Source organism: Salvelinus fontinalis, chromosome 7 (assembly GCF_029448725.1).
Source record: "Salvelinus fontinalis isolate EN_2023a chromosome 7, ASM2944872v1, whole genome shotgun sequence".
Taxonomy (NCBI): Eukaryota; Metazoa; Chordata; class Actinopteri; order Salmoniformes; family Salmonidae; genus Salvelinus; species Salvelinus fontinalis.
The window spans coordinates 45,160,677-45,184,414 of record NC_074671.1 but is presented as its reverse complement, the minus strand read 5'-3'; the positions used below and the strand labels follow the sequence as shown (position 1 = coordinate 45,184,414).

General features: G+C 43.7%; 1 protein-coding gene across 1 annotated transcript; it reads left to right on the top strand.

Moving 5' to 3' along the window:
- Nucleotides 1–447: 447 nt before the first annotated feature.
- LOC129859521 (neurogenic differentiation factor 1-like) lies at nucleotides 448–7,652 on the top strand. Its single transcript, XM_055929381.1, has one exon. The coding sequence runs from the start codon at nucleotides 6,241–6,243 to the stop codon at nucleotides 7,372–7,374; it is 1,134 nt and encodes a 377-aa protein (XP_055785356.1). The 5' UTR covers nucleotides 448–6,240; the 3' UTR covers nucleotides 7,375–7,652.
- Nucleotides 7,653–23,738: the final 16,086 nt, after the last annotated feature.

Here is a 23,738-nt window from a genome sequence, read left to right as displayed (position 1 = left end):
TGGCTGCTCATGGCTGGCTGACGGATCTGGCTGCTCATGGCTGGCTGACGGATCTGGCTGCTCATGGCTAGCTGACGGATCTGGCTGCTCATGGCTGGCTGACGGATCTGGCTGCTCATGGCTGGCTGACGGATCTGGCTGCTCATGGCTAGCTGACGGATCTGGCTGCTCCTGTCTGGTTGGCGGCTCTGGCAGATCCTGTCTGGTTGGCGGCTCTGGCAGATCCTGTCTGGTTGGCGGCTCTGGCAGATCCTGTCTGACGAACGGCTCTAGCGGCTCCTGACTGACGAACGGCTCTGACGGCTCGGGACAGACGGGCGGCTCTAATGGCTCGAGGCAGACGGATGGCTCAGATGGCGCTGGGTAGACGGATGGCTCAGATGGCGCTGGGTAGACGGATGGCTCAGATGGCGCTGGGTAGACGGATGGCTCAGATGGCGCTGGGTAGACGGATGGCTCAGATGGCGCTGGGTAGACGGCCAGTTCAGGCATCGCTGTGCAGACGGCAGACTCTGGCCGGCTGAAGCGCACATTAGGCCTAGTGCGTGGTGCCGGAACTGGTGATACCGGGCTGGGGACACGCATCTCAGGGCTAGTGCGGGGAGAAGGAACAGGGCATACTGGACCCTGGGAGCGCACATTAGGCCTAGTGCGTGGTGCCGGAACTGGTGGTACCGGGCTGGGGACACGCATCTCAGGGCTAGTGCGGGGAGAAGGAACAGGGCATACTGGACCCTGGGAGCGCACATTAGGCCTAGTGCGTGGTGCCGGAACTGGTGGTACCGGGCTGGGGACACGCATCTCAGGGCTAGTGCGGGGAGCAGCAACAGGACGCACAGGACTCTGGGTACACACAGGAGGCTTGGGGCGTGATTTAGGCACTGGTGGTAAAGGGCTGGAGACACGCACCATAGGGCTAGTGCGTGGAGGAGGCACTGGTTGTACTGGGCTGGGGACTGTCACAGGAGAGTTAGTACATGGGGCTAATATAGGAGGTGCAGGACTAGGGAGGCGTACAGGAGGCCTGGTTCGTGGGACTGTCATTCCCAGACGGTTAGCACGCACATCAGGACGAGCATGGAGAGCTGACTCAGGTAACCTCACATCCCGCACACGCTCTGTCGGGTGGATGTTGTGCCTCACGCACCAACACAGCAGCTCCCTCATTTCACTCTCTTCCAACCTCCCCAATAAATCCTTAACAGTCTCTGCATCATTCCCATTGCTCACCTCCAATATCAGCCCGACTGGCTCAGGTTCCCTCTTAGAGTCGTCACGGGTAGCACGGGAAGTTGACGCAGTTCTCCCATCTGGACTCGCCACACTCCCCATGAGCCCCTCCCCAAGAAATTTTTGGGTATTACTCACGGGTCTCCAGCCTTGCTTCCGTGCTGCCTCCTAATATCGCCTCCTCTCGGCTTTCGCTGCCTCCAGCTCTTCACGAGGGAGGCGATATTCTCCCGGTTGTGCCCACGGCCCCTTACCATCCAGTATCTCCTCCCATGTCCAAGAATCCTGTGTAGGTGGGTCCTGTTGCCGCTTTACATGCCGCTTGGTCCTGTAGCGGTGGGTAATTCTGTCACGATCGTGTGGAGGATTGACGGACCAAAACGCAGCATTTGGAAAATACGCCATCTCTTTTATTGATGACGAATGCAAAAACGAAACAAAAACACTTACACACTAAACAAAACAATAAACGATCGTGAAGCTAATCAAACGTAGGGCACACACAGGCTACAAACGTATAACATAGACAATTACCCACAATCAAATGAAAGCCTATGGCTACCCTAAATATGGCTCCCAATCAGAGACAACAGAAATCAGCTGTCTCTAATTGGGAACTCATTCAGGCAACCATAGACTCTCCTAGACAACTAAACCAACATAGACACAGCTAGACACATGCACTCAACACAAACCCATACACTACACCCAACACCCCCTTTACCATATAATCACCCAAAACCGACAAAACACAAACAATCCCCATGTCACACCCTGACCTAACTAAAATAATAAAGAAAACAAATAATACTAAGGCCAGGGCGTGACAATAATATTTATAGAGCTGTTATCTTCCGAATAAACTCTTAAAGATTTAGTAATATTTTACATCCATAGCAGTCACATAAATCGTCAGTTTATTCAGTCTCATCTGAAAGTTATAAGTCCTTGGTTATCTGCAAGAATCCTGGCTAACAAGTTGAATCAGCAATACAAAATTGGGTTTAATTATTTATTTACTAAATACCTAACTAATCACACAGAAACACACATACACAATTAAATCATAACTTGATTACAAAGTGCCGTCATACAGAAAACGTCCCTAGCGGGCGGAATAGACATGACAGCTTGTTACACAAAGGAAAGGGGGACGCTGGGTTTTAGTGAAAGAGCGGGAGACTGGAACAGAGGCGAAGCTGTGCTATCGTAAATACAGTATCTTATGCATTCTAAATTACCGCTCATTTGAAAAGGAAAATGCAATAAATATTTACTCTGAACTGCGCTTCAGTAGGTTGGTGGTAGATGGACCGTGTCGCCAACCCGAGTCCTCTGTCCTTTGAAAAATGTCTCTGGTAGTCACTGGATACATTGGAGTAACGTTGTGTGTAGTAGACGGGATACTCGGACTGTCCTTCCTAACCTGCGTTTGTAGCAACTGTTGCTAACTCAACGGCTAGGAGATGTCACTTCTGTAGTGAATACGAGTTCAAAGTTCATACCATTCACAATCAAAGTCCATGCTGCTGTTGGCTTAGTTCTGTAGTTATTATCTGAACCATTCTGACACCGGATCGTCATCCTGGTGTGCCCGGAACAGAAAGTTATATTCTTGTCAATGGCTTTTATAGTGGAGGGAGAGGGGTGTGTCTGAAAAGTTTATAACCCATGCCTCTTCACAGGGGCGGGCCACTGTGAGCAGAGGAAAACTTATGAAAGCCCAGATCTCTCATTTGGAAGCAAAAATTACATTTCACCTCTTCACAAATAATGTCATATTCAAACATTTGAATTAAACAACAATTCCATGTGAATCCGATACCTCTGACGTTTAGACTTTCCACAGTAGAGTTTATGTCATTCTATCATTGATGAGAATGTGTCAAAGGGCAACCGAACTGACATAATATACCTTAAGTACCACCGCATATGTTCAGTTGGTTGGATTACCAGAATATAGTTCATTTCCCCCCACTTCTGATGTTCCCAGAATCTCTATGTTAACCAAGGGGTTTTCTTATGTCACACCAGTTAGTAGTAGGGAGAGAGAAAAAGGGGGAAAGAGGTATTTATGACTGTCATAAACCTACCCCCACTGCCAACGTCATGACACTATCATACTCGAATTCCACTGATTTCAAAACTCGGTCCTCCAGAAAGTGAAGAGCATACACGTAACGTTAGCTAGCGAGCCAGCCAGCTAACATTAGCTAGCTAACAGTACACTATAACTTGACATTAGGTTTATGCCATTTTACTACACGATACATTTTTTAAAAAAAGCTGCGTTAGGCAGGATTACCTAAACACAGATTTAAAAAAAGTTAATGTGCAAATGGCTCTCCTGTGAAGTAGTGACCCGCGACATACACCTAGTTTCCTGAAACGGGTCACATATACAGTGTATGCAGATGACGCAGTCCTGTTCTACTCAGTTAATACCACCAGGGAGCGTGAAGAGTCAGTCTCAAATGACATCAAGAGGGTAACAGCTTGGTTTGCTGACATGAAGCTCTCCCTCACCCTCAGAAGACCAAGGCAATGCTGATTGGCAACCCAGAAAAGCTGAGATACACAGGCAAAAGTATCACAATAACAGACAGACAAAACAATTATGAAGAACTAAACACCATAAAGTAAGGACAAAAGAACATGAAGCCCACAATGTGTCCAGCACACACAAACATGGCCTTTTGTTGTCCGCATTCCATTGACTGGCTCTACCGGAGTTGGGATGGAATTTCCTCATGTCTAGAAAAAATATGTCAGAGTAGGTGTCTAAATGACTAAGAGTAACTGTGTTATCACAATACTGAAGTCAGCCATGAGAGGGTGTGTAACTGAGTTGAACAGACTGTATATTCTCATGTCACATTTTTACACACACAGCTCTAAGACCATTCAATGTAGACTACAGGGTAAGGGGAGAGGTGTAAAAATATCCTCTTCATTTGCTTAAAACTTAGGCCAATAGTAAGCCTACTGTTGGTTGCCTCACATCTCAAACAAACAAAAGCTCCAAACATTACAACACAATGTAAAATTAGGATATTATACAATGTATTTTAAAAACGTAGTGCCACCACTGTTTTCACAAGAGAATTACAGGCATAAGGAGTTGAATTTGAGTGTTTTAGACAGACATATTTTTCCCAATGAATGGGACACAATACAAACAAAACAAAAGAGATGTGAATGTATAAACTGTGTGAATGAATAAATTGCAACCAAGTTGAGTGGGAAATCATGTTGGGTTTTTATTTTAGTGGAATATCCACACCTTGAAATAAAGGAGTAGGCTACCTACCGTACTTACACACGCATGCACACATTTGAAACTGGGTAGTTGTCTGTGGTCCTGAAAATATTCCCTATGGGGACATAAGGACATTAGGCTATTGAACAATCAACTAACACTTTAACAAATAACTTTCCTATGTTTGTTTTAAAATTGGCATGGATGGTCTTACCACAGTCTACAGCAACCTGCAGGCAAATATCCCTGGCTAACTTATTCGGTCAAGCAAGTATTTAGGCATATAACTCATCATGACACATGACACATAATCCCAAAGTGATATCAGCAGAGCAACGGTCAAAACGTCAATTACTTTTTGGATTACGTTGAATAGAAAAGAGCAGCTGTTAAAGTCCGACCAAGTTAGTGAAGCGGAAAACACTGATATTTTGTTATTGCATTTGCGGCTCGTGTGCCCAACCCTGGTTGAGAAGGACTATTGGCTCAGACCTCGCATCGACCATCTCTTGAGCCACCAGCCAAGGCACGCACAAATAGAGAGATTACACTCTGAAAGTAGAATATTTTATAACCCAATTAAATCCATGTTTAGAGTTGTCTGACCCACTGGCCTACCTCTCTTATTGTGCATTTAGGCCTGGAACTTTCTTGTGAAGGGCACTCTTTAGGGCTACAAGCTTTTCCCTTTATGCCTAGAATACGCTACAAGTGTTAATGAAAAGTTATACGTCTTCTACTACCCGAAATCTCTAATAATAATAGGCCTATGTCAATTGCCTAGGCTATTAGGCTAATCCAACAGTCAAATCCAACATTTGACCAAAACAAATTCACACTGTAGGCCTATAACCAACCTAATCTATCTCTCTGTCATAACTCTAGGCCTTTAATGGAAACAAAATTCAGGTCTATGCTGCTGGGTGAAATAGGTTAGGGTGAATGTGAGGATGCTTCTTTCATGGTACATGCCTGCTAATTGGGGTTAATTTATCCTGCGGGTGCAAACAGGTCCTTGCAGTCTCTGACTGGTGACAGATGGTAGTTTTATTTTCAGCCTCGATAGGGAAGGCACCCAGATGTCCGGTAAATCTAAATTGGAAACGTCACATGAGGCTTGAGGCCTTTTGCCGGAGTCTTGGCTCGCCATATGGCACGTGTCGGAGAAAGGGGAGGTCATTGATCCCACCATTGTCCACGCAGGGATTTTACAAAGTGCATCCATAGGTGCACTACACCATCAGTCAGCCTCAGCATCAATACTATAAAACTGCAGCATCCGAGGTTTGCAGACAGATTGAATCAGGACTTATCAAAGAATATGGAACTCTTTTAACAACATAAACTGCATTAAAAGGTAATTATTTATAGTTTCAGTTTTAAGAATGTCTCCTGTCAGCTTTTTATTACATGTAGACTGCTATTTGTGTTGGCTATAAACATTACTCTGCTAGTGTTTTTTTGTGTGGCTAACTGTGGAGTTTTATAGCCTATATTTTTACACTTACTAGTACATCGTACTGAGAAGTGGTTATAGAGCTATTCAACATAAGGGTCAACTTGTTGTGTTATATAGGCCTATTTATGAAAACAATAGCAAAGGCACTTTATTATGCGCAGGGATGATGCATAAGGATGATAATGATGAATGTATCAGTGCCTCATTCAGCCTACCATGCCTCATAACATGATTCATTGCTTGCATGGCTATTTGGCAGGCATTAATAGTTGAATCTGTCTAAGCTCAGATCATGCAGTTACATAATCATACATGGGAGTTAGGATTACATAGAGTTACACACATTTGCCGCAGGTGTTTTGTATCAGCAGTTTTGAACTATTTAAGTAACTTTCTCCTTCTCTGCCCTGACAGACCGTCTAACACAGAGGACAACGCCATGCCAGTGTCACAGCAGGATGTTTCCAAATGGACCGAGGAATGCCGCGCCACTCAGAACATGGAAACAGTAAACGGTGCGCACAATACCATGAGTAATGACGATGATGATGGATTCAACAGAATGGAAGAGAATAATGATGATGAGGAGCAGGGGGAAGAAGGAGGGTCGGGGGAAGAAGAGAGCCTTGAGGAGAGTCCTAAGAGGCATGGTACCAAGAGGAAGAAAATGACAAAAGCCCGACAACAGAGGTTTAAGGTCCGGCGCATTAAGGCCAATGAGCGAGAGAGAAACCGTATGCACGGGCTCAATGACGCGCTTGAGAGTTTGCGTAAAGTTGTACCTTGCTACTCTAATACTCAGAAACTTTCCAAAATAGAAACATTGAGGTTGGCAAAAAATTACATATGGGCTCTCTCTGAGATCTTGCAATCGGATGAAAGTCCAGAGTTGATGTTGTTTGTGCAAGCTCTATGCCAAGGACTGTCCCAGCCCACCACCAATCTAGTGGCAGGATGTCTGCAGCTCAACCCCAGGACGTTTTTACCAGAGCAGGCCCAGGACATCCTGTCTCAGGTGCACCAAACATCGACTACATCCTTCTCTTTGCACCCCTCCTATCCTTACCCTAGCCCGCCGTATGGTACCATGGACAGCTCCCACATCCACCACGCCAAGCCCCACACTGTCGACAATGCCCTTGAGCCATTCTTTGAAACTACATTCACAGACTGTACCAGCACCAGCCCCCGGTTCGAGGGACCACTAAGTCCACCATTGAGCGTGAATGGGAACTTTTCCTACAAGCACAAGTCAATGGCGGAGTTCGACAAGAGCTATGCCCTTTCGATACAATATGCAACTCAAGGTCTGGCGGGAGTACAATGTCTTCATCCGTTTTATGCAAGCTCATCACAGTGCTTTGATATTCCCATGGACAACTTTATGTCGTATGAGACTCATAAGGAGAGGATGCTGAACGCTTAGCTCAATGTCATATTCCAGAAAACATGAAACCCATGGACAATGAATGCACTTGTAAATGATTTATGTATTTATTTATGTGTTACTACCTTTACGGGTAGAATTATCTTTTTTGTATGACATAGAATTATACTCTTTCATTCTTCTATGCGAAATTCTTGATAGAAAGAGCAAATGAATGTGTATTGCCCAACCCAATCATATACCAAGAGCAATAGTTTGGATTCATCAAATAATTGTTACAACAAACAATAATGGAAATAAAAGCGTTTCTATATGTATGACTTTGTTTGTGTATTTCTCAACCAATTACTTATCCCTCTTTGTAATGATTATGCTATCAATGTATACCATTAATTAGGCTACTTACTCTTTTACCCAAGCATTAGCCTGCAAACAAGACACTGTATATGCTGTTCAGTGCTTAAATTAGAACCTGGAAAAAGATGTAGGCTAACTAACGATAATGGACATCCAGCTTTGCATTGGTACAAAATGTGCCAAAATTGGCTAAGTCCAGCTGACTGCCAAAAAAAAGATGTCAATAGTCATCATCATGTCTTTCTCCTTTCAATGGGTCAATACTCTAGCTGCTCTGAAGTTGTTGGACTTTCATACATATGATTATTAGTCAATAACACAGTTATTATTCCATTTGTCATTAGCCTCTGATGTTTGCCTATCAATTACTTTGGTAGTCAAAACACAACAGGATACTGAACACAACAAGATGCAACATGTGGCCTTCCTCCACCATTCAAGCTTCAGACAGAGTCAGTAGACATCAGATCACGGGTTCAAATAGTATTTGTTTTCTTTCAGATACTTTAGCTGCGCTTGATTAAGCTTGCCAGGCTTAATGAAACCGGTGCAATAGTGCCAAAATTGCAAACCCCACCCATCTGGCACTCCAGGAAGGTTAAATTATACCACAAAGTATTTTAAATAAAGCAAATACTATTTGAACCCAAATATGGACACAAACTGCACAAACTGCTGCCAAACGTTTTGTATTGTAGATATGTGGTAGTAGAGTAGTGGCCCGAGGGCACACACTTAATGTGTTGTGAAAAGTGTTATGAAATGTAATGTCATGTAATATTTTTAATTGTATATAACTGCCTTAATGTTGCTGGACCCCAAGAAGAATAACTGCCTTGGCAGCAGCTAATGGGGATCCTTAATAAATACAAATGCAAACATTACACGCTACTGTCCAGTATAGTAATATGTAGTACACAGTATGAGTATACTATAAACTCTGAAGCCTTATATTATGAATGTGTGAAACACTATTAGACCTGAACCCGAGGACAAATTAGATTGATAAAGAAGAGTGTCTCTCCGAGTGTTGATGTAGTCTACAATGCTTTTGCTGGCTAAGGCTATGCCCTGTAATAAGACTTAATGATGTAATCCCTGTTATTGTTGTGCAGATGTTATGAAACCATATTCCTCATCTACGGCCATTTTATGAGATCATTACGTCCTTTATCCACCTCTGCATTAGAAATGACACTCTGTAGTCTCCAAGGTTAATGAGGTGGCATCCTTGTTGTCCACATTATTTCCACAATACACTATTTACAAGGTAGTAGCCTATACTGTGCTTTTGATTTGAAATGATCAGGGGGCCCATAAAAATATAATTGACACCACATATAGTATATGCAGTACAATGCAAACACAAACAGTGACAACCTATTTGTGCGTTGGTTACGCCCTCATGATACAAAGCCAAGCTTGACAAGGCTAGCTAAGTATTAAGGGCCAACCGATTTAGGTGTCATGAGATTAAATGAGGAGAAGACTCTCTTAATTGGAAACGACTTCAAAACTATTTACTGAAGTCGTTGTGTGTAAAGAGGGAAAATGTGTATATTTTGGGATGTGAACACTCAGCGTGTTTGACCTGACGAAGATTCGTTTCGGATCGAAACGTTGTCAATAAAGAGGTGAATTGGGAGATTTAGCAGTGTGCGGGCCTTCTCGTTCTGTAAAGAGGGCAAAACCATCATGTGAATGAGATTCTGCCTATATTGCAGCAACACCCACCCCCGTTAGACAGACTGCTGTAACTATTATCCGCTGAGATAGTTACCCTTTCAAATAATACGCATAAAGCATCATACCTGAATGTTTAAGTATTATCGTATATGTTATCTTATATTGAATACTATGGTGACATGGAAAGACAGAGGGCCCAAACAAGGAATGCCAGAGTGGAGGGGGCTGCATGACTCCAGTGCTCACAACTCTATCATGATCCCGACAAAAAATTCAGTATGTCCAAAATATTATATGTCAATGTGTTCCCAACAAATATGTCTAGCGCACTCTAGCCAAAAAAAAAAGTTTGGTTTCAGAAGTGTCTGAGTAAATTTTCCACTCCATGACTTATTACCTGACTAAATAAAGACTATTAACTGTAAATGGTATGATAACTAAATGAACCCTCAACCGGCTGGTAAAGCATGTGTGTGTGTGTGTGTGTGTCTAAGTGATCTACTTTAGGGTCAGCTCCAGAGATTGGGTTAACCACTTCTGAGAATCAGCCCATGCTCGGGTGGGGTGGGTTCACGGGTGCTCATTTAACCCCGATTGAAGAGGGTAATCCTGGGGCTTGGAATAAGTCACTGGATCAGATGGTCAAGGTCGAGGCATGTAATGGCATGACAGGTTTGTGTTCGTAAGGCACCAAATGGGAGCAGTGGGCCCATAATCCCAGTTACCTTCTAGGGATTTACTTTCCAATCCAATTTTAGCCTGTCATTTCAGTTAAAATTGTCAGACTAATACAGATTAGCCTATTTACTGAGCCAAACATGTTATGTCTTCCTTGAGCATTCAGAGCAGTGAGGCCACCTTTGTTTGTTAAATGACCTACAATCTATGTACATACAAAGTAAACAAAAAGTGTTGGCATGGACCAAGCCAATGTTTGCAGACTACACGGACCTCAGATACTTTAGTGGATACATTTTGGGCTGACATTGTCTGATATTTAATCTGGTTGAGTGGAGGTCAGTCCAGGTAGGAAAGGAAGAATGTACCTCCATTTTAAATTTGAGAACATTTTAAAACAATATTTAAGGAATTTAAAAACAAACGCCATACAACTTTAATATTCTGATTATAGGTTAGCAAAACAAGCTTAATTCGCTTATCACAGCTATTCAACTGTCATTGATGGCCAAAAATTACAAAATGCAATTACAAAACACAAATACAAAATACCATAAAGATCGATGCATCAAATTATACAACGGGTGGTTCTAATCCCGAATGCTGATTGGTTAAAATCGCATTCCAGCCGATGTCTATTCCACAAGTTACCACCGGCTAAATCTATGATTTAAAATGCCTATTTACTCTGTTCCCTCTGACTGCACAATCCACTGTCTCATCATTCCAGCCAGGCAATGATCTCCACTACAAAAAACACATTTTATTGGTCACATACACATGGTTAGCAGATGTTTTGCGAGAATAGCGAAATGCTTGTGCTTCTAGTTCTGACAGTGCGGCAATATCTAACAAGTAATCTAACAATTCCACAACAACTACCAAATACACACAGATCAAAGTAAAGGGATGGAATAAGAATATATACATATAAATATATGGATGAGCAATGGCTGAGCAGCATAGGCAAGATGCAATAGATGGTATAAAATACAGTATATACACATATGAGGTGAGTAATGCAAGATATGTAAACATTATTAAAGTGGCATCATTAAAGTGACTAGTGATCCATTTATTAAAGTGGCCAATGATCTCAAGTCTGTATCAGCCTAGTTATGGCTGTTTTAACTGTCTGATGGCCTTGAGAGAGAAGCTATTTTTCAGTCTCTCGGTCCAAGCTTTGATGATACAGACCGACAGGATGCTCTCAATTGTGCATCTGTAAAAGTTTGTGAAGGTTTAATTTTTATTTGTTAAATTTTTTATTGAACCTTTATTTAATTTAACCTTCAATGACGGCCTACCAAAAGGCAAAAGGCCTCCTGCGGGGACGGGGGCCTGGGATTTTAAAAAATTATATAAATACAGACAAAACACACATCACATTAAGAGAGACAACACAACACTACATAAAGAGAGACCTAAGACAACAACATAGCAAGGCAGCAACATATGACAACACAGCATGGTAGGAACACAACATAACAACAACATGGTAGAAACTCAACATGGTAGCAGCACAAAACATGGTACACACATTATTGGGCACAGTCAACAGCACAAAGTTCAAGAAGGTAGAGACAACAATACATAACACAAAGCAGCCACAACTGTCAGTAAGAGTGTCCATGATTGAGTCTCTGAATGAAGAGATTGAGATAAATTGTCCAGTTTGAGTGTTTGTTGTAGCTCGTTCCAGTAGCTAGCTGCAGCGAACTGAAAAGAGGAGCGACCAAGGGATGTGTGTGTTTTGGGGACCTTTAACAGAATGTGACTGGCAGAACGGGTGTTGCATGTGGAGGATGAGGGCTGCAGTAGATATCTCAGAAAGGGGGGCCTACGAGGGTTTTATAAATTAGCATCAACCAGTCTTGCGGCGGGTTGTCGTGGAAAATTTCAAGATTATGTTATAATGCTTGTAAGATTAAGTTATAATGCTTGTATTACATTATAATAGTTGTTACATTCGACAGAATAGAGTATTGTGTGTGTGTGTTCCACTAAGGATGGGACTCTATGAGATAACACGGACAGAGGAGATTTGTGATGTCTTTGGGGTGATAAAACCTAAAGAGCATTCAAGATAACATGAGCTAATTGTTCTGTTCTATGCCGTACCAGGGAGAGACGGTTCCCTTTTGGAGTGAGGGGGCCAGACACTGGTCTTTACAATGAGAACTGTTGACACAGCAGTAACTGTCTGCTATGTTTTATAGATATCTTTCATACAAATCTTAATCTTTGTGAACTGTTCCAAAGATCTGTGGTTCGTCAGTGTAAGTTGAGAGGGGTGTATCTTGGCTATAAAAGATCTTTGTACTTTTCCGGTGGTACTTCTCAACGGTTCATTAGAAATAATGACTTGTTGAAAGTCAAATGCTATTGCAAAGCTTATTATTATTAAAGATGTAGGTCAAGTGTAACTCTGACTGGTGTGTAGTTTGTAACTCTCATTTGATAAAGCAGAAATATGCCACCACATTTGGCAACGGGGATGGGAAGTGAATCTTCACTCGGTGACCGCTACTGAAGATCTGGGCAAATCGTGCACGAGGGATCCCTCAAACTTGGGATCTCAGGGAAACCGCTCTTCGGGAATAAAGCAGATGGACCCACCGTTGATCTGAGAGGCAGCGAGCCGAGTGGATATCACACCTCAAACTTATTTTTTTTTTAAAAGAAAGAGGTGAGCGAACCACACTTGAAGTCGAGTTTTTAAATAAGCCTCTGTTTTGTAGGCTCTGAGTGTGTGTTCCTTTGTGAGGGGGGCACCTTGGAGGCGTAAGCAGGGCCGAGTCAGAGGAGAGTAATCTGAGAGTTTGCGGACTCAAAGATACTCTGCTGCTGGTCGGTTACAGGCGACCTAGAGCCGTCCTGACACTGAATTGATCACAGTGGGGATTGGTGCCGTCTGTGGGGGTGAGGGGCCAGGGTGACTGTGCGTTCTATGTGAAACACGGTACTTGTTGAAGCCCTATTGGAAGAAGGACCTCGTTCTGAAAGTGTCTGTGTGACTGTCTAAGTGACCCTCAGAGGTGGTGATTTCCAATTATTTTAAATGTGCTAGCCAGTTATGCCCTGGGTTACTCTGTGTGAGTATTTTGTTTTGGGACCACTAGGTAATATTTTGATTACATTATGGGTTTCCCTGTACATATAGACAGGGTGTGAAATCCTGTGTGGGTAATCTTTGTGGGAGCATTCCGTGTGAGCGCGGTAGGTTGACTCAATGTGGGTAACCTTTTAATTATGTTCTGATGTTCTGTGTGGACATCTGACCAGTTCTGTGTGAACATCTGACCAATCCTGTGTGGGTGATCCTTAAAGTTCTGTGTGAGTACCTAAGAATTTCTTACGTTTTATATGGATTCTGTGAACATATGAAAACATGATAAATTATATGTGTGTATAATCGATTACTAGTGATAACGATGAAAGTAATGCTGAGAATATAATTAGATACAATTTAAACCACTCATTCATAGACGTATGTAGGTTTTGAGTTGGTATCTTTAATGGATAATTTGATAAAGATGAGGTGTTAAGCACTATTAAACTGTCTAAAAATATCTGGGCAGTTGTGCTCTAGAAACTGATTGGAGTGTGTCCACTTTTAGTTATCTTACCCTAACGATGTAACTATAAATGCTTATTGGATTATCTCCGTCTGGGTACAACATTTGAAATAAAACTGCACATAACTTCTTATGGCTGGGGGCAGTATTGAGTAGCTTGGATGAATAAGGTGCCCAGAGGTGCCCAGAGTAAACTGCCTGCTCCTCAGTCCCAGTTGCTAATATATGCATATTATTAGTATATTTGGATATAAAAAAAACTCTGAAGTTTCTAAAACTGTTTGAATGATGTCTGTGAGTATAACAGAACTCATATGGCAGGCAAAAACCTGAGAAAAAAATCCGACAGGAAAGGGGAAATCTGAGGTTGGTCGATTTTCAAATCAGCCCCTATTGAAGATACAGTGGGATATTGGTCATGTTGCACTTCCTTAGGCTTCCACTAGATGTCAACCGTCTTTAGAAACTTGTTGGCAACGGGGATGGGAAGTGAATCTTCACTCGGTGACCGCTACTGAAGATCTGGGCAAATCGTGCACGAGGGATCCCTCAAACTTGGGATCTCAGGGAAACCGCCAGGTATTCTTGTCCTAACGTAATGTAACGTAACGTAACGTAGTCAACCCTGCTAGCTAGCCAACTAGCCACCGATTAGCAGCACTGTAGAAACGATTACATTACAACGGAACGACTTGATTAGTGTAGTGTTAGCTAGCTACATAGTTGTCTTTGCTATCTTTGTATCTAAGATAATTGTGTAGCTTTGAGTAATTATCGGTTAGCTAGCCAGCTATTTTCGCCTGCCGCGCTGCCGTCCTCCTTCCTAGCCATCACTGCTAGCTAACACTGCTAGCTAGCCAACTTCTACCGAATAGCAGCACTGTAGAAACTTACATTACAACGGAACGACTTGATTAGCGTAGTGTTAGCTAGTTGTCTTTGCTGTCCTTGTATCCAAGATAATTGTGTAGTTTAGAGAAATTTAGAGAAATTGTCGAGGTTAACTAGCCAGCTTCACTTTCAACAACACAGCCACTGCTAGCCAGCCTACTTCACCAGCCAGCAGTACTATATCATTTTTAGTCAATAAGATCTTTTATTTTATTTTTTTGCAACGTAAGCTTAACTTTCTGAACATTCGAGACGTGTAGTCCACTTGTCATTCTAATCTCCTTTGCATTAGCGTAGCCTCTTCTGTAGCCTGTCAACTATGTGTCTGTCTATCCCTGTTCTCTCCTCTCTGCACAGACCATACAAACGCTTCACACCGCGTGGCCGCGGCCACCCTAACCTGGTGGTCCCAGCCCGCACGACCCACGTGGAGTTCCAGGTCTCCGGTAGCCTCTGGAACTGCCGATCTGCGGCCAACAAGGCAGAGCTCATCTCAGCCTATGCGTCCCTCCAGTCCCTCGACTTCTTGGCACTGACGGAAACATGGCTCACCACAGATAACACTGCTACTCCTACTGCTCTCTCTTCGTCTGCCCACGTGTTCTCGCACACCCCGAGAGCTTCTGGTCAGCGGGGTGGTGGCACCGGGATCCTCATCTCTCCCAAGTGGTCATTCTCTCTTTCTCCCCTTACCCATCTGTCTATCGCCTCCTTTGAATTCCATGCTGTCACAGTTACCAGCCCTTTCAAGCTTAACATCCTTATCATTTATCGCCCTCCAGGTTCCCTCGGAGAGTTCATCAATGAGCTTGATGCCTTGATAAGCTCCTTTCCTGAGGACGGCTCACCTCTCACAGTGCTGGGTGACTTTAACCTCCCCACGTCTACCTTTGACTCATTCCTCTCTGCCTCCTTCTTTCCACTCCTCTCCTCTTTTGACCTCACCCTCTCACCTTCCCCCCCTACTCACAAGGCAGGCAATACGCTTGACCTCATCTTTACTAAATGCTGTTCTTCCACTAACCTCATTGCAACTCCCCTCCAAGTCTCCGACCACTACCTTGTATCCTTTTCCCTCTCGCTCTCATCCAACACTTCCCACACTGCCCCTACTCGGATGGTATCGCGCCGTCCCAACCTTCGCTCTCTCTCCCCCGCTACTCTCTCCTCTTCCATCCTATCATCTCTTCCCTCTGCCCAAACCTTCTCCAACCTATCTCCTGATTCTGCCTCCTCAACCCTCCTCTCCTCCCTTTCTGCATCCTTTGACTCTCTATGTACCCTATCCTCCAGGCCGGCTCGGTCCTCCCCTCCCGCTCCGTGGCTCGACGACTCATTGCGAGCTCACAGAACAGGGCTCCGGGCAGCCGAGCGGAAATGGGGGAAAACTCGCCTCCCTGCGGACCTGGCATCCTTTCACTCCCTCCTCTCTACATTTTCCTCTTCTGTCTCTGCTGCTAAAGCCACTTTCTACCACTCTAAATTTCAAGCATCTGCCTCTAACCCTAGGAAGCTCTTTGCCACCTTCTCCTCCCTCCTGAATCCTCCTCCCCCTCCCCCCCCCTCCTCCCTCTCTGCAGACGACTTCGTCAATCATTTCGAAAAGAAGGTCGACGTCATCCGATCCTCGTTTGCTAAGTCAAACGCCACCGCTGGTTCTGCTCACACTGCCCTACCCTGTGCTCTGACCTCTTTCTCCCCTCTCTCTCCAGATGAAATCTCGCGTCTTGTGACGGCCGGCCGCCCAACAACCTGCCCGCTTGACCCTATCCCCTCCTCTCTTCTCCAGACCATTTCCGGAGACCTTCTCCCTTACCTCACCTCGCTCATCAACTCATCCTTGACCGCTGGCTACGTCCCTTCCGTCTTCAAGAGAGCGAGAGTTGCACCCCTTCTGAAAAAACCTACACTCGATCCCTCCGATGTCAACAACGACAGACCAGTATCCCTTCTTTCTTTTCTCTCCAAAACTCTTGAACGTGCCGTCCTTGGCCAGCTCTCCTGCTATCTCTCTCAGAATGACCTTCTTGATCCAAATCAGTCAGGTTTCAAGACTAGTCACTCAACTGAGACTGCTCTTCTCTGTATCACGGAGGCGCTCCGCACTGCTAAAGCTAACTCTCTCTCCTCTGCTCTCATCCTTCTAGACCTATCGGCTGCCTTCGATACTGTGAACCATCAGATCCTCCTCTCCACCCTCTCCGAGTTGGGCATCTCCGGCGCGGCCCACGCTTGGATTGCGTCCTACCTGACAGGTCGCTCCTACCAGGTGGCGTGGCGAGAATCTGTCTCCTCACCACGCGCTCTCACCACTGGTGTCCCCCAGGGCTCTGTTCTAGGCCCTCTCCTATTCTCGCTATACACCAAGTCACTTGGCTCTGTCATAACCTCACATGGTCTCTCCTATCATTGCTATGCAGACGACACACAATTAATCTTCTCCTTTCCCCCTTCTGATGACCAGGTGGCGAATCGCATCTCTGCATGTCTGGCAGACATATCAGTGTGGATGACGGATCACCACCTCAAGCTGAACCTCGGCAAGACGGAGCTGCTCTTCCTCCCGGGGAAGGACTGCCCGTTCCATGATCTCGCCATCACGGTTGACAACTCCATTGTGTCCTCCTCCCAGAGCGCTAAGAACCTTGGCGTGATCCTGGACAACACCCTGTCGTTCTCAACTAACATCAAGGCGGTGGCCCATTCCTGTAGGTTCATGCTCTACAACATCCGCAGAGTACGACCCTGCCTCACACAGGAAGCGGCGCAGGTCCTAATCCAGGCACTTGTCATCTCCCGTCTGGATTACTGCAACTCGCTGTTGGCTGGGCTCCCTGCCTGTGCCATTAAACCCCTACAACTCATCCAGAACGCCGCAGCCCGTCTGGTGTTCAACCTTCCCAAGTTCTCTCACGTCACCCCGCTCCTCCGCTCTCTCCACTGGCTTCCAGTTGAAGCTCGCATCCGCTACAAGACCATGGTGCTTGCCTACGGAGCTGTGAGGGGAACGGCACCTCAGTACCTTCAGGCTCTGATCAGGCCCTACACCCAAACAAGGGCACTGCGTTCATCCACCTCTGGCCTGCTCGCCTCCCTACCACTGAGGAAGTACAGTTCCCGCTCAGCCCAGTCAAAATTGTTCGCTGCTCTGGCACCCCAATGGTGGAACAAACTCCCTCACGACGCCAGGACAGCGGAGTCAATCACCACCTTCCGGAGACACCTGAAACCCCACCTCTTCAAGGAATACCTAGGATAGGATAAAGCAATCCTTCTGCCCCCCCCCCCTAAAAGATTTAGATGCACTATTGTAAAGTGGCTGTTCCACTGGATGTCATAAGGTGAATGCACCAATTTGTAAGTCGCTCTGGATAAGAGCGTCTGCTAAATGACTTAAATGTAAATGTAAATGTATGTTTGAGGCTTCTACTGTAAAGGGGGGCTGAATGAGAAGGGACTGAGTCAGAGGTCTGGCAGGGTGCCAGGAGCTGGTCACGCACATTCACATGAGAGGTAGCTCCCGTTCCATTTGCTTTTTCTGAAGACAAAGGAATTCTCCTGTTGGAACATTATTGAAGATTTATGTTAAAAACATCCTAAAGATTGATTCTACACATCGTTTGACATGTTTCTACGGACTGTAACGGAACTTTTTGACATTTCGTCTGCAACTAGTGAACGCGCTTCGTGAGTTTTGATTTGTTTACCAAACGCGCTAACAAAAGTTATTTTGGACATAAATGATGGACATTATCGAACAAATCAAACATTTATTGTGTAACTGCGATTCCTGGGAGTGCATTCTGATGAAGATCATCAAAGGTAAGTGAATATTTATAATGTTATTTCTGACTTCTGTTGACTGCACAATATGGCGGATATCTTTTTGTCTTGATTGGGCTCTGAGCGCCGACCTCAGAATATTGCATGGTTTGCTTTTTCCGTAAAGCTTTTTTAAAATCTGACACAGCAGTTGCATTAAGGAGAAATGGATCTAAAATCCATGTATAACACTTGTATCTTTGATAAACATTTATTTTGAGTATTTCTGGAAATTGATGTGGCTCTCTGCAGAATCACTGGATGTTTTTGGAACTACTGAACATAACGCGCCAGTGTATACTGATTTTTTAAATATAAATATGAACTTTACCGAACAAAACATACATGCATTGTGTAACATGAAGTCCTATGAGTGTCATCTGATGAAGATCATCAAAGGTTAGTGATTCATTTTATCTCTATTTCTGCTTTTTGTGACTCCTGTCTTTGATTGGAAAAATGGCTGTGTTATTCTGTGAATAGGCACTCACCTAACATAATCGTTTGGTTTGCTTTCGTCGTAAAGCTTTTTTGAAATCGGACACCGTGGCTGGATTTACAACAAGTGTATCTTTAAAATGGTGTAAAATACATGTATGTTGAGGAATTTTAATTATGGGATTTCTGTTGTTTTGAATTTGTCGCCCTGCACTTTCACTGGCTGTTGAAGAGGTGGGACGCTAACGTCTCACGTACCCTACAGAGGTTAAACAGGTCAACATTCCCAAAGCTGCAGGTCCAGATGGATTACCAGGACGTGTACTCAAACCATGCGCGGACAAACTGGCAAGTGTCTTCACTGATATTTTCAACCTCTCCCTGACTGAGTCTGTAATACCTACATGTTTCAAACAGGCCACCATAGTCCCTGTGCCCAAGAGAGTGAAGGTAACCTGCCTAAATGATTAGCGCTCACGTCGGTAACCATGAAGTACTTTGAAAATCTGGTCATGGCTCACATCAACACCATCATGCCGGAAAACCTAGACCCTCTCCAATTTGCATACCATAAATAAGAATTTGTTCTTAACTGACTTGCCTAGTTAAATAAAGGTTAAAGATGACGCAATCTCACTCGCACTCCACACTGCCCTTTCCCACCTGGACAAAATGAACACTTATTTGAGAATGCTGGTCATTGACTACAGATCAGCATTCAACACCATAGTGCCCACAAAGCGCATCAGTAAAATAAGGACCCTGGGACTAAACACCTCCCTCTGCAACTGGATCCGGGACATCCTGACGGGCTGCCCCAAGGTGGTAAGGGCAGGCAACAACACATCTGCCACACTGATCCTCAACACTGGGGCCCCTCAGAGGTGGGTGCTTAGCCCCCTCCTGTACTCCCTGTTCACCCACGACTGTGTGGTCAAGCACAACTCAAACACCATCATTAAGTTTCCTGACAACACAATATGGGTAGGCCTGATCACCAACAATGATGAGACAGCATATAGGGAGAGACCTGGCAGTGTGGTGCCAGGACAACAACCTCTCCCTCAATGAGAGCAAGACCAAGGAGCAGATCGTGGACTATAGGAAAAGGAGGGCCGAACAGGCCCCCATTAACATTGATGGGGCTGAAGTGGAGTGGGTTGAGAGTTTCAAGTTCCTTGGTGACCACATCACCAACAAACTATCATGGTCCAAACACACCAAGACAGTTGTGAAGAGGGCACGACAAAACCTTTCCCCCTCAGGAGACTGAAAAGATTTGGCATGAGTCCCCAGATCCTCCAAAAGTTCTAAAGCTGCACCATCGAGGTCATCCTGACCAGTTGCATCACCGCCTGGTATGGCAACTGCTCGGTATCTGACCGTAAGGCGCTACAGAGGGTAATGCGATTGGCCCAGCACATCACTGGGGCCAAGCTTTCTGATATCTAGGAACTATATACTAGGCGGTGTCAGAGGAAGGCCCAACAAATTGTCAAAGACTCCAGTCAGCTGGACAATTAATCAAATGGCAACCCAGACTATTTACATTGACCCCCCCACCCCTCCCCCTTTGTTTTTACACTGCTGTTACTCTCTGTTTATTATCTATGCATAGTCACTTTAAAAAATTACCTAGAATTACCTGTACCCTTGCACATTGGTACCGGTAACCCTGTATGTAGCCTCATTTTTGTTATGTCATTTTCTTTTGTTACTTTTAGATTTTTTTTTATTGTAATTTTTTTCACTTTAGTTTATTTAGTATATATTTTCTTAACTCTATTTCTTGATCTGCATTGTTGGTTAAAGGGCTTGTAAGCATTTCACAGTAAGGTGTGCACCTGTGGTATTCGGCTCCTGTGACAAATAATATTTGATTTGAAATAATATCCGACTTTGGAAAAACACTCACACTGCTTGGAAAGTTCAGTAAAAATATTTAATGATCTACATTCATAACGGATGGCAATGAAAATGTTTCTTAAATGAAATTAGGATTATAGTACAGATATAGACATCTATACAGCTAGAGTATTTGGGTTAAGTATAGTACTGGTGAGGCGTGTATGTTGTTAACCAGTGCCACCATGTGGGTCCTTGAAGTGTTGCAAAAGCTTTCAAACCAGTGGTTTCTAGAATAAGCACTTTCCTTACTTGAAATCAGTTCAACGTCATGTAATGGGTAACATCCTAAAAAGAAGTACCATTTTGTGGAATTGACATACATAGGTCATGCAATTCCAAAATAACTGAGTGTGTCAAGCTGTCTTTATAAAAGTTATTAACAGACTATTTAAGAAAATGAAACATACAACATTTCAGTGCAATAGAGTGCTGAGGAGTGCCGATGTCATTTCATAGTTCACAAAGCAAATTACTGTTGCTGGTACATCGATAACGTTTACTTGCTTCCTCCTCTGAATTTAGGAGGCGGGATTATGTGTGACACCACATAAAGCCAGTAATTTTAATACACCAATCGTAATATTTTATAATCTTCCTAATTTAAAATAAGTACTGCCTTGTAGAAGGCGTCGCAGAAGGCACGTTCACAGAAGGGTGTGGTTTACATAGCTAGCTAGCTAGTTAGTCTACTGGTGCCAAAATTTGACTGTAGGGTGTCAGCAAATATAATTAATGTTAGATGATTAGACTACTTTCAGGTTGAAGAACCATCTACCATTATGTGGTACTGAATTTCCCCTTTAACAATGATATTGTATCATATATTTGTTATGAATCAATGTCCGTCCTCAGTAGTCCCAGCTGTGCCTTCGTATATTCTCCATCTTTTCCTCATACTTACTCTTAAAGAATCCACTCTGTGAACAAAGTCCTTGATTTCGTATACCATGAAAACAGATATGCATAGTTTTAATTAACATTTAACAATTGTTAAATGTTACTTTGTTAAAATATACTGATATTGACAATGTATGGCCTTAAAGACTGTAGATGAAAAGCAGCAGTAGCTTAGTTTGGCATAATACACATTCACATTGTCACGTCCTGACCATAGTGCTTATGTGTTTTGCTTGTTTTAGTGTTGGTCAGGATGTGAGCTGGGTGGGCATTCTATGTTGTGTGTCTAGTTTGTCTGTTTCTGTGTTCAGCCTAATATGGTTCTCAATCAGAGGCAGCTGTCAATTGTTGTCCCTGATTGAGAATCATATATTCAACCTCAGGAGGCTGAAGAAATTCGGCTTGTCACCAAAAGCACTCACAAACTTCTACAGATGCACAATCGAGAGCATCCTGTCGGGCTGTATCACCGCCTGGTACGGCAACTGCTCCGCCCACAACCGTAAGGCTCTCCAGAGGGTAGTGAGGTCTGCAGAACGCATCACCGGGGGCAAACTACCTGCCCTCCAGGACACCTACACCACCCGATGTCACAGGAAGGCCATAAAGATCATCAAGGACAACAACCACCCAAGCCACTGCCTGTTCACCCCGCTATCATCCAGAAGGCGAGGTCAGTACAGGTGCATCAAAGCAGGGACCGAGAGACTGAAAAACAGCTTCTATCTCAAGGCCATCAGACTGTTAAACAGCCACCACTAACATTTAGCGGCCGCTGCCAACATACTGACTCAACTCCAGCCACTTTAAAAATGGGAATTGATGGAAATTATGTAAAAATGTACCACTAGCCACTTTAAACAATGCCACTTAATATAATGTTTACATACCCTATATTACCCATCTCATATGTATATGTATATACTGTACTCTATATCATCTACTGCATCTTGCCATCTTTATGTAATACATGTACCACTAGCCACTTTAAACTATGCCACTTTATGTTTACATACCCTACAGTACTCATCTCATATGTCTATACCGTACTCTATACCATCTACTGCATCTTGCCTATGCCGTTCTGTACCATCACTCATTCATATATCTTTATGTACATATTCTTTATCCCTTTACACTTGCGTGTATAAGGTAGTAGTTGTGGAATTGTTAGGTTAGATTACTTGTTGTTATTACTGCATTGTCGGAACTAGAAGCACAAGCATTTCGCTACACTCGCATTAACATCTGCTAACCATGTGTATGTGACTAATAAAATTTGATTTGATTTTGATATATAGGTGGCTTGTTTTGTGTTGGGATTTTGTGGGTGGTTGTTTTCTGTGTCAGTGTTTGTGCCACACGGGACTGTGACGGTTAGTTTGTTTTGTTATTTTGTAATTGTATATTGTTTTCATGTTATTAAATCATGGAAACTTACCACGCTGTACATTGGTCCTCCGATCCTTCTCGCCTCTCCTCGTCCGAGGAGGAGGACGAAATAGACTGCCGTTACACACATGATGCATAACAATTACATAAAGAACCAGTAAGAACCAGAAAATGAACCAGGAAATGTACCAGTAAGAACCAGGAATGAACCAGTAAGAAGCAATAAATTAACCAGTAAGAACCAGGAAATTAACCAGTGAAAACCAGGAAATCAACTAGTTATTCATTTAAGAACTAGGAAATGTACCTTCCACATGCAGATGACCAGCAAGGTAAGGATGAGGAGGTCCAGAAAGAGACTGGCCACGATGATGGATAGGTCAATGACTGGCTTCTGTTTGTGGCTGTGATGTGGCTGTGATGTCCAGGACAACCTGGAGAACATAAATCCAATTATGTAAGTGAGAAACAACATTGCTGTGGATGTTATTCCTAGTGTTCCATGAAATGAGTGCCTTTTGGTATTTTAAGTAGAAATTTAATTAAAATGTATGTTGAATTAAAAGCCTGTTATATTCAGTAAAGTGCCCTTTAATATAGACCAGATGGAGAATTCAATAAATCAGATTTTTTATATGAGGAAAGACTTGCCAAAATGGCAAAATTAAACATTCTGACATGTCCCTCCGAGCACCATCTGTGACTTCCAGGCAGATTGTGTCAGGTTTTGGCCAGGACTGTTCTGGTTTTTCTCAC

Bases quoted from the DNA above. Each gene is read 5' to 3' on its own strand.
- LOC129859521 (XM_055929381.1), top strand. From the start codon at position 6,241: ATGCAGTTACATAATCATACATGGGAGTTAGGATTACATAGAGTTACA.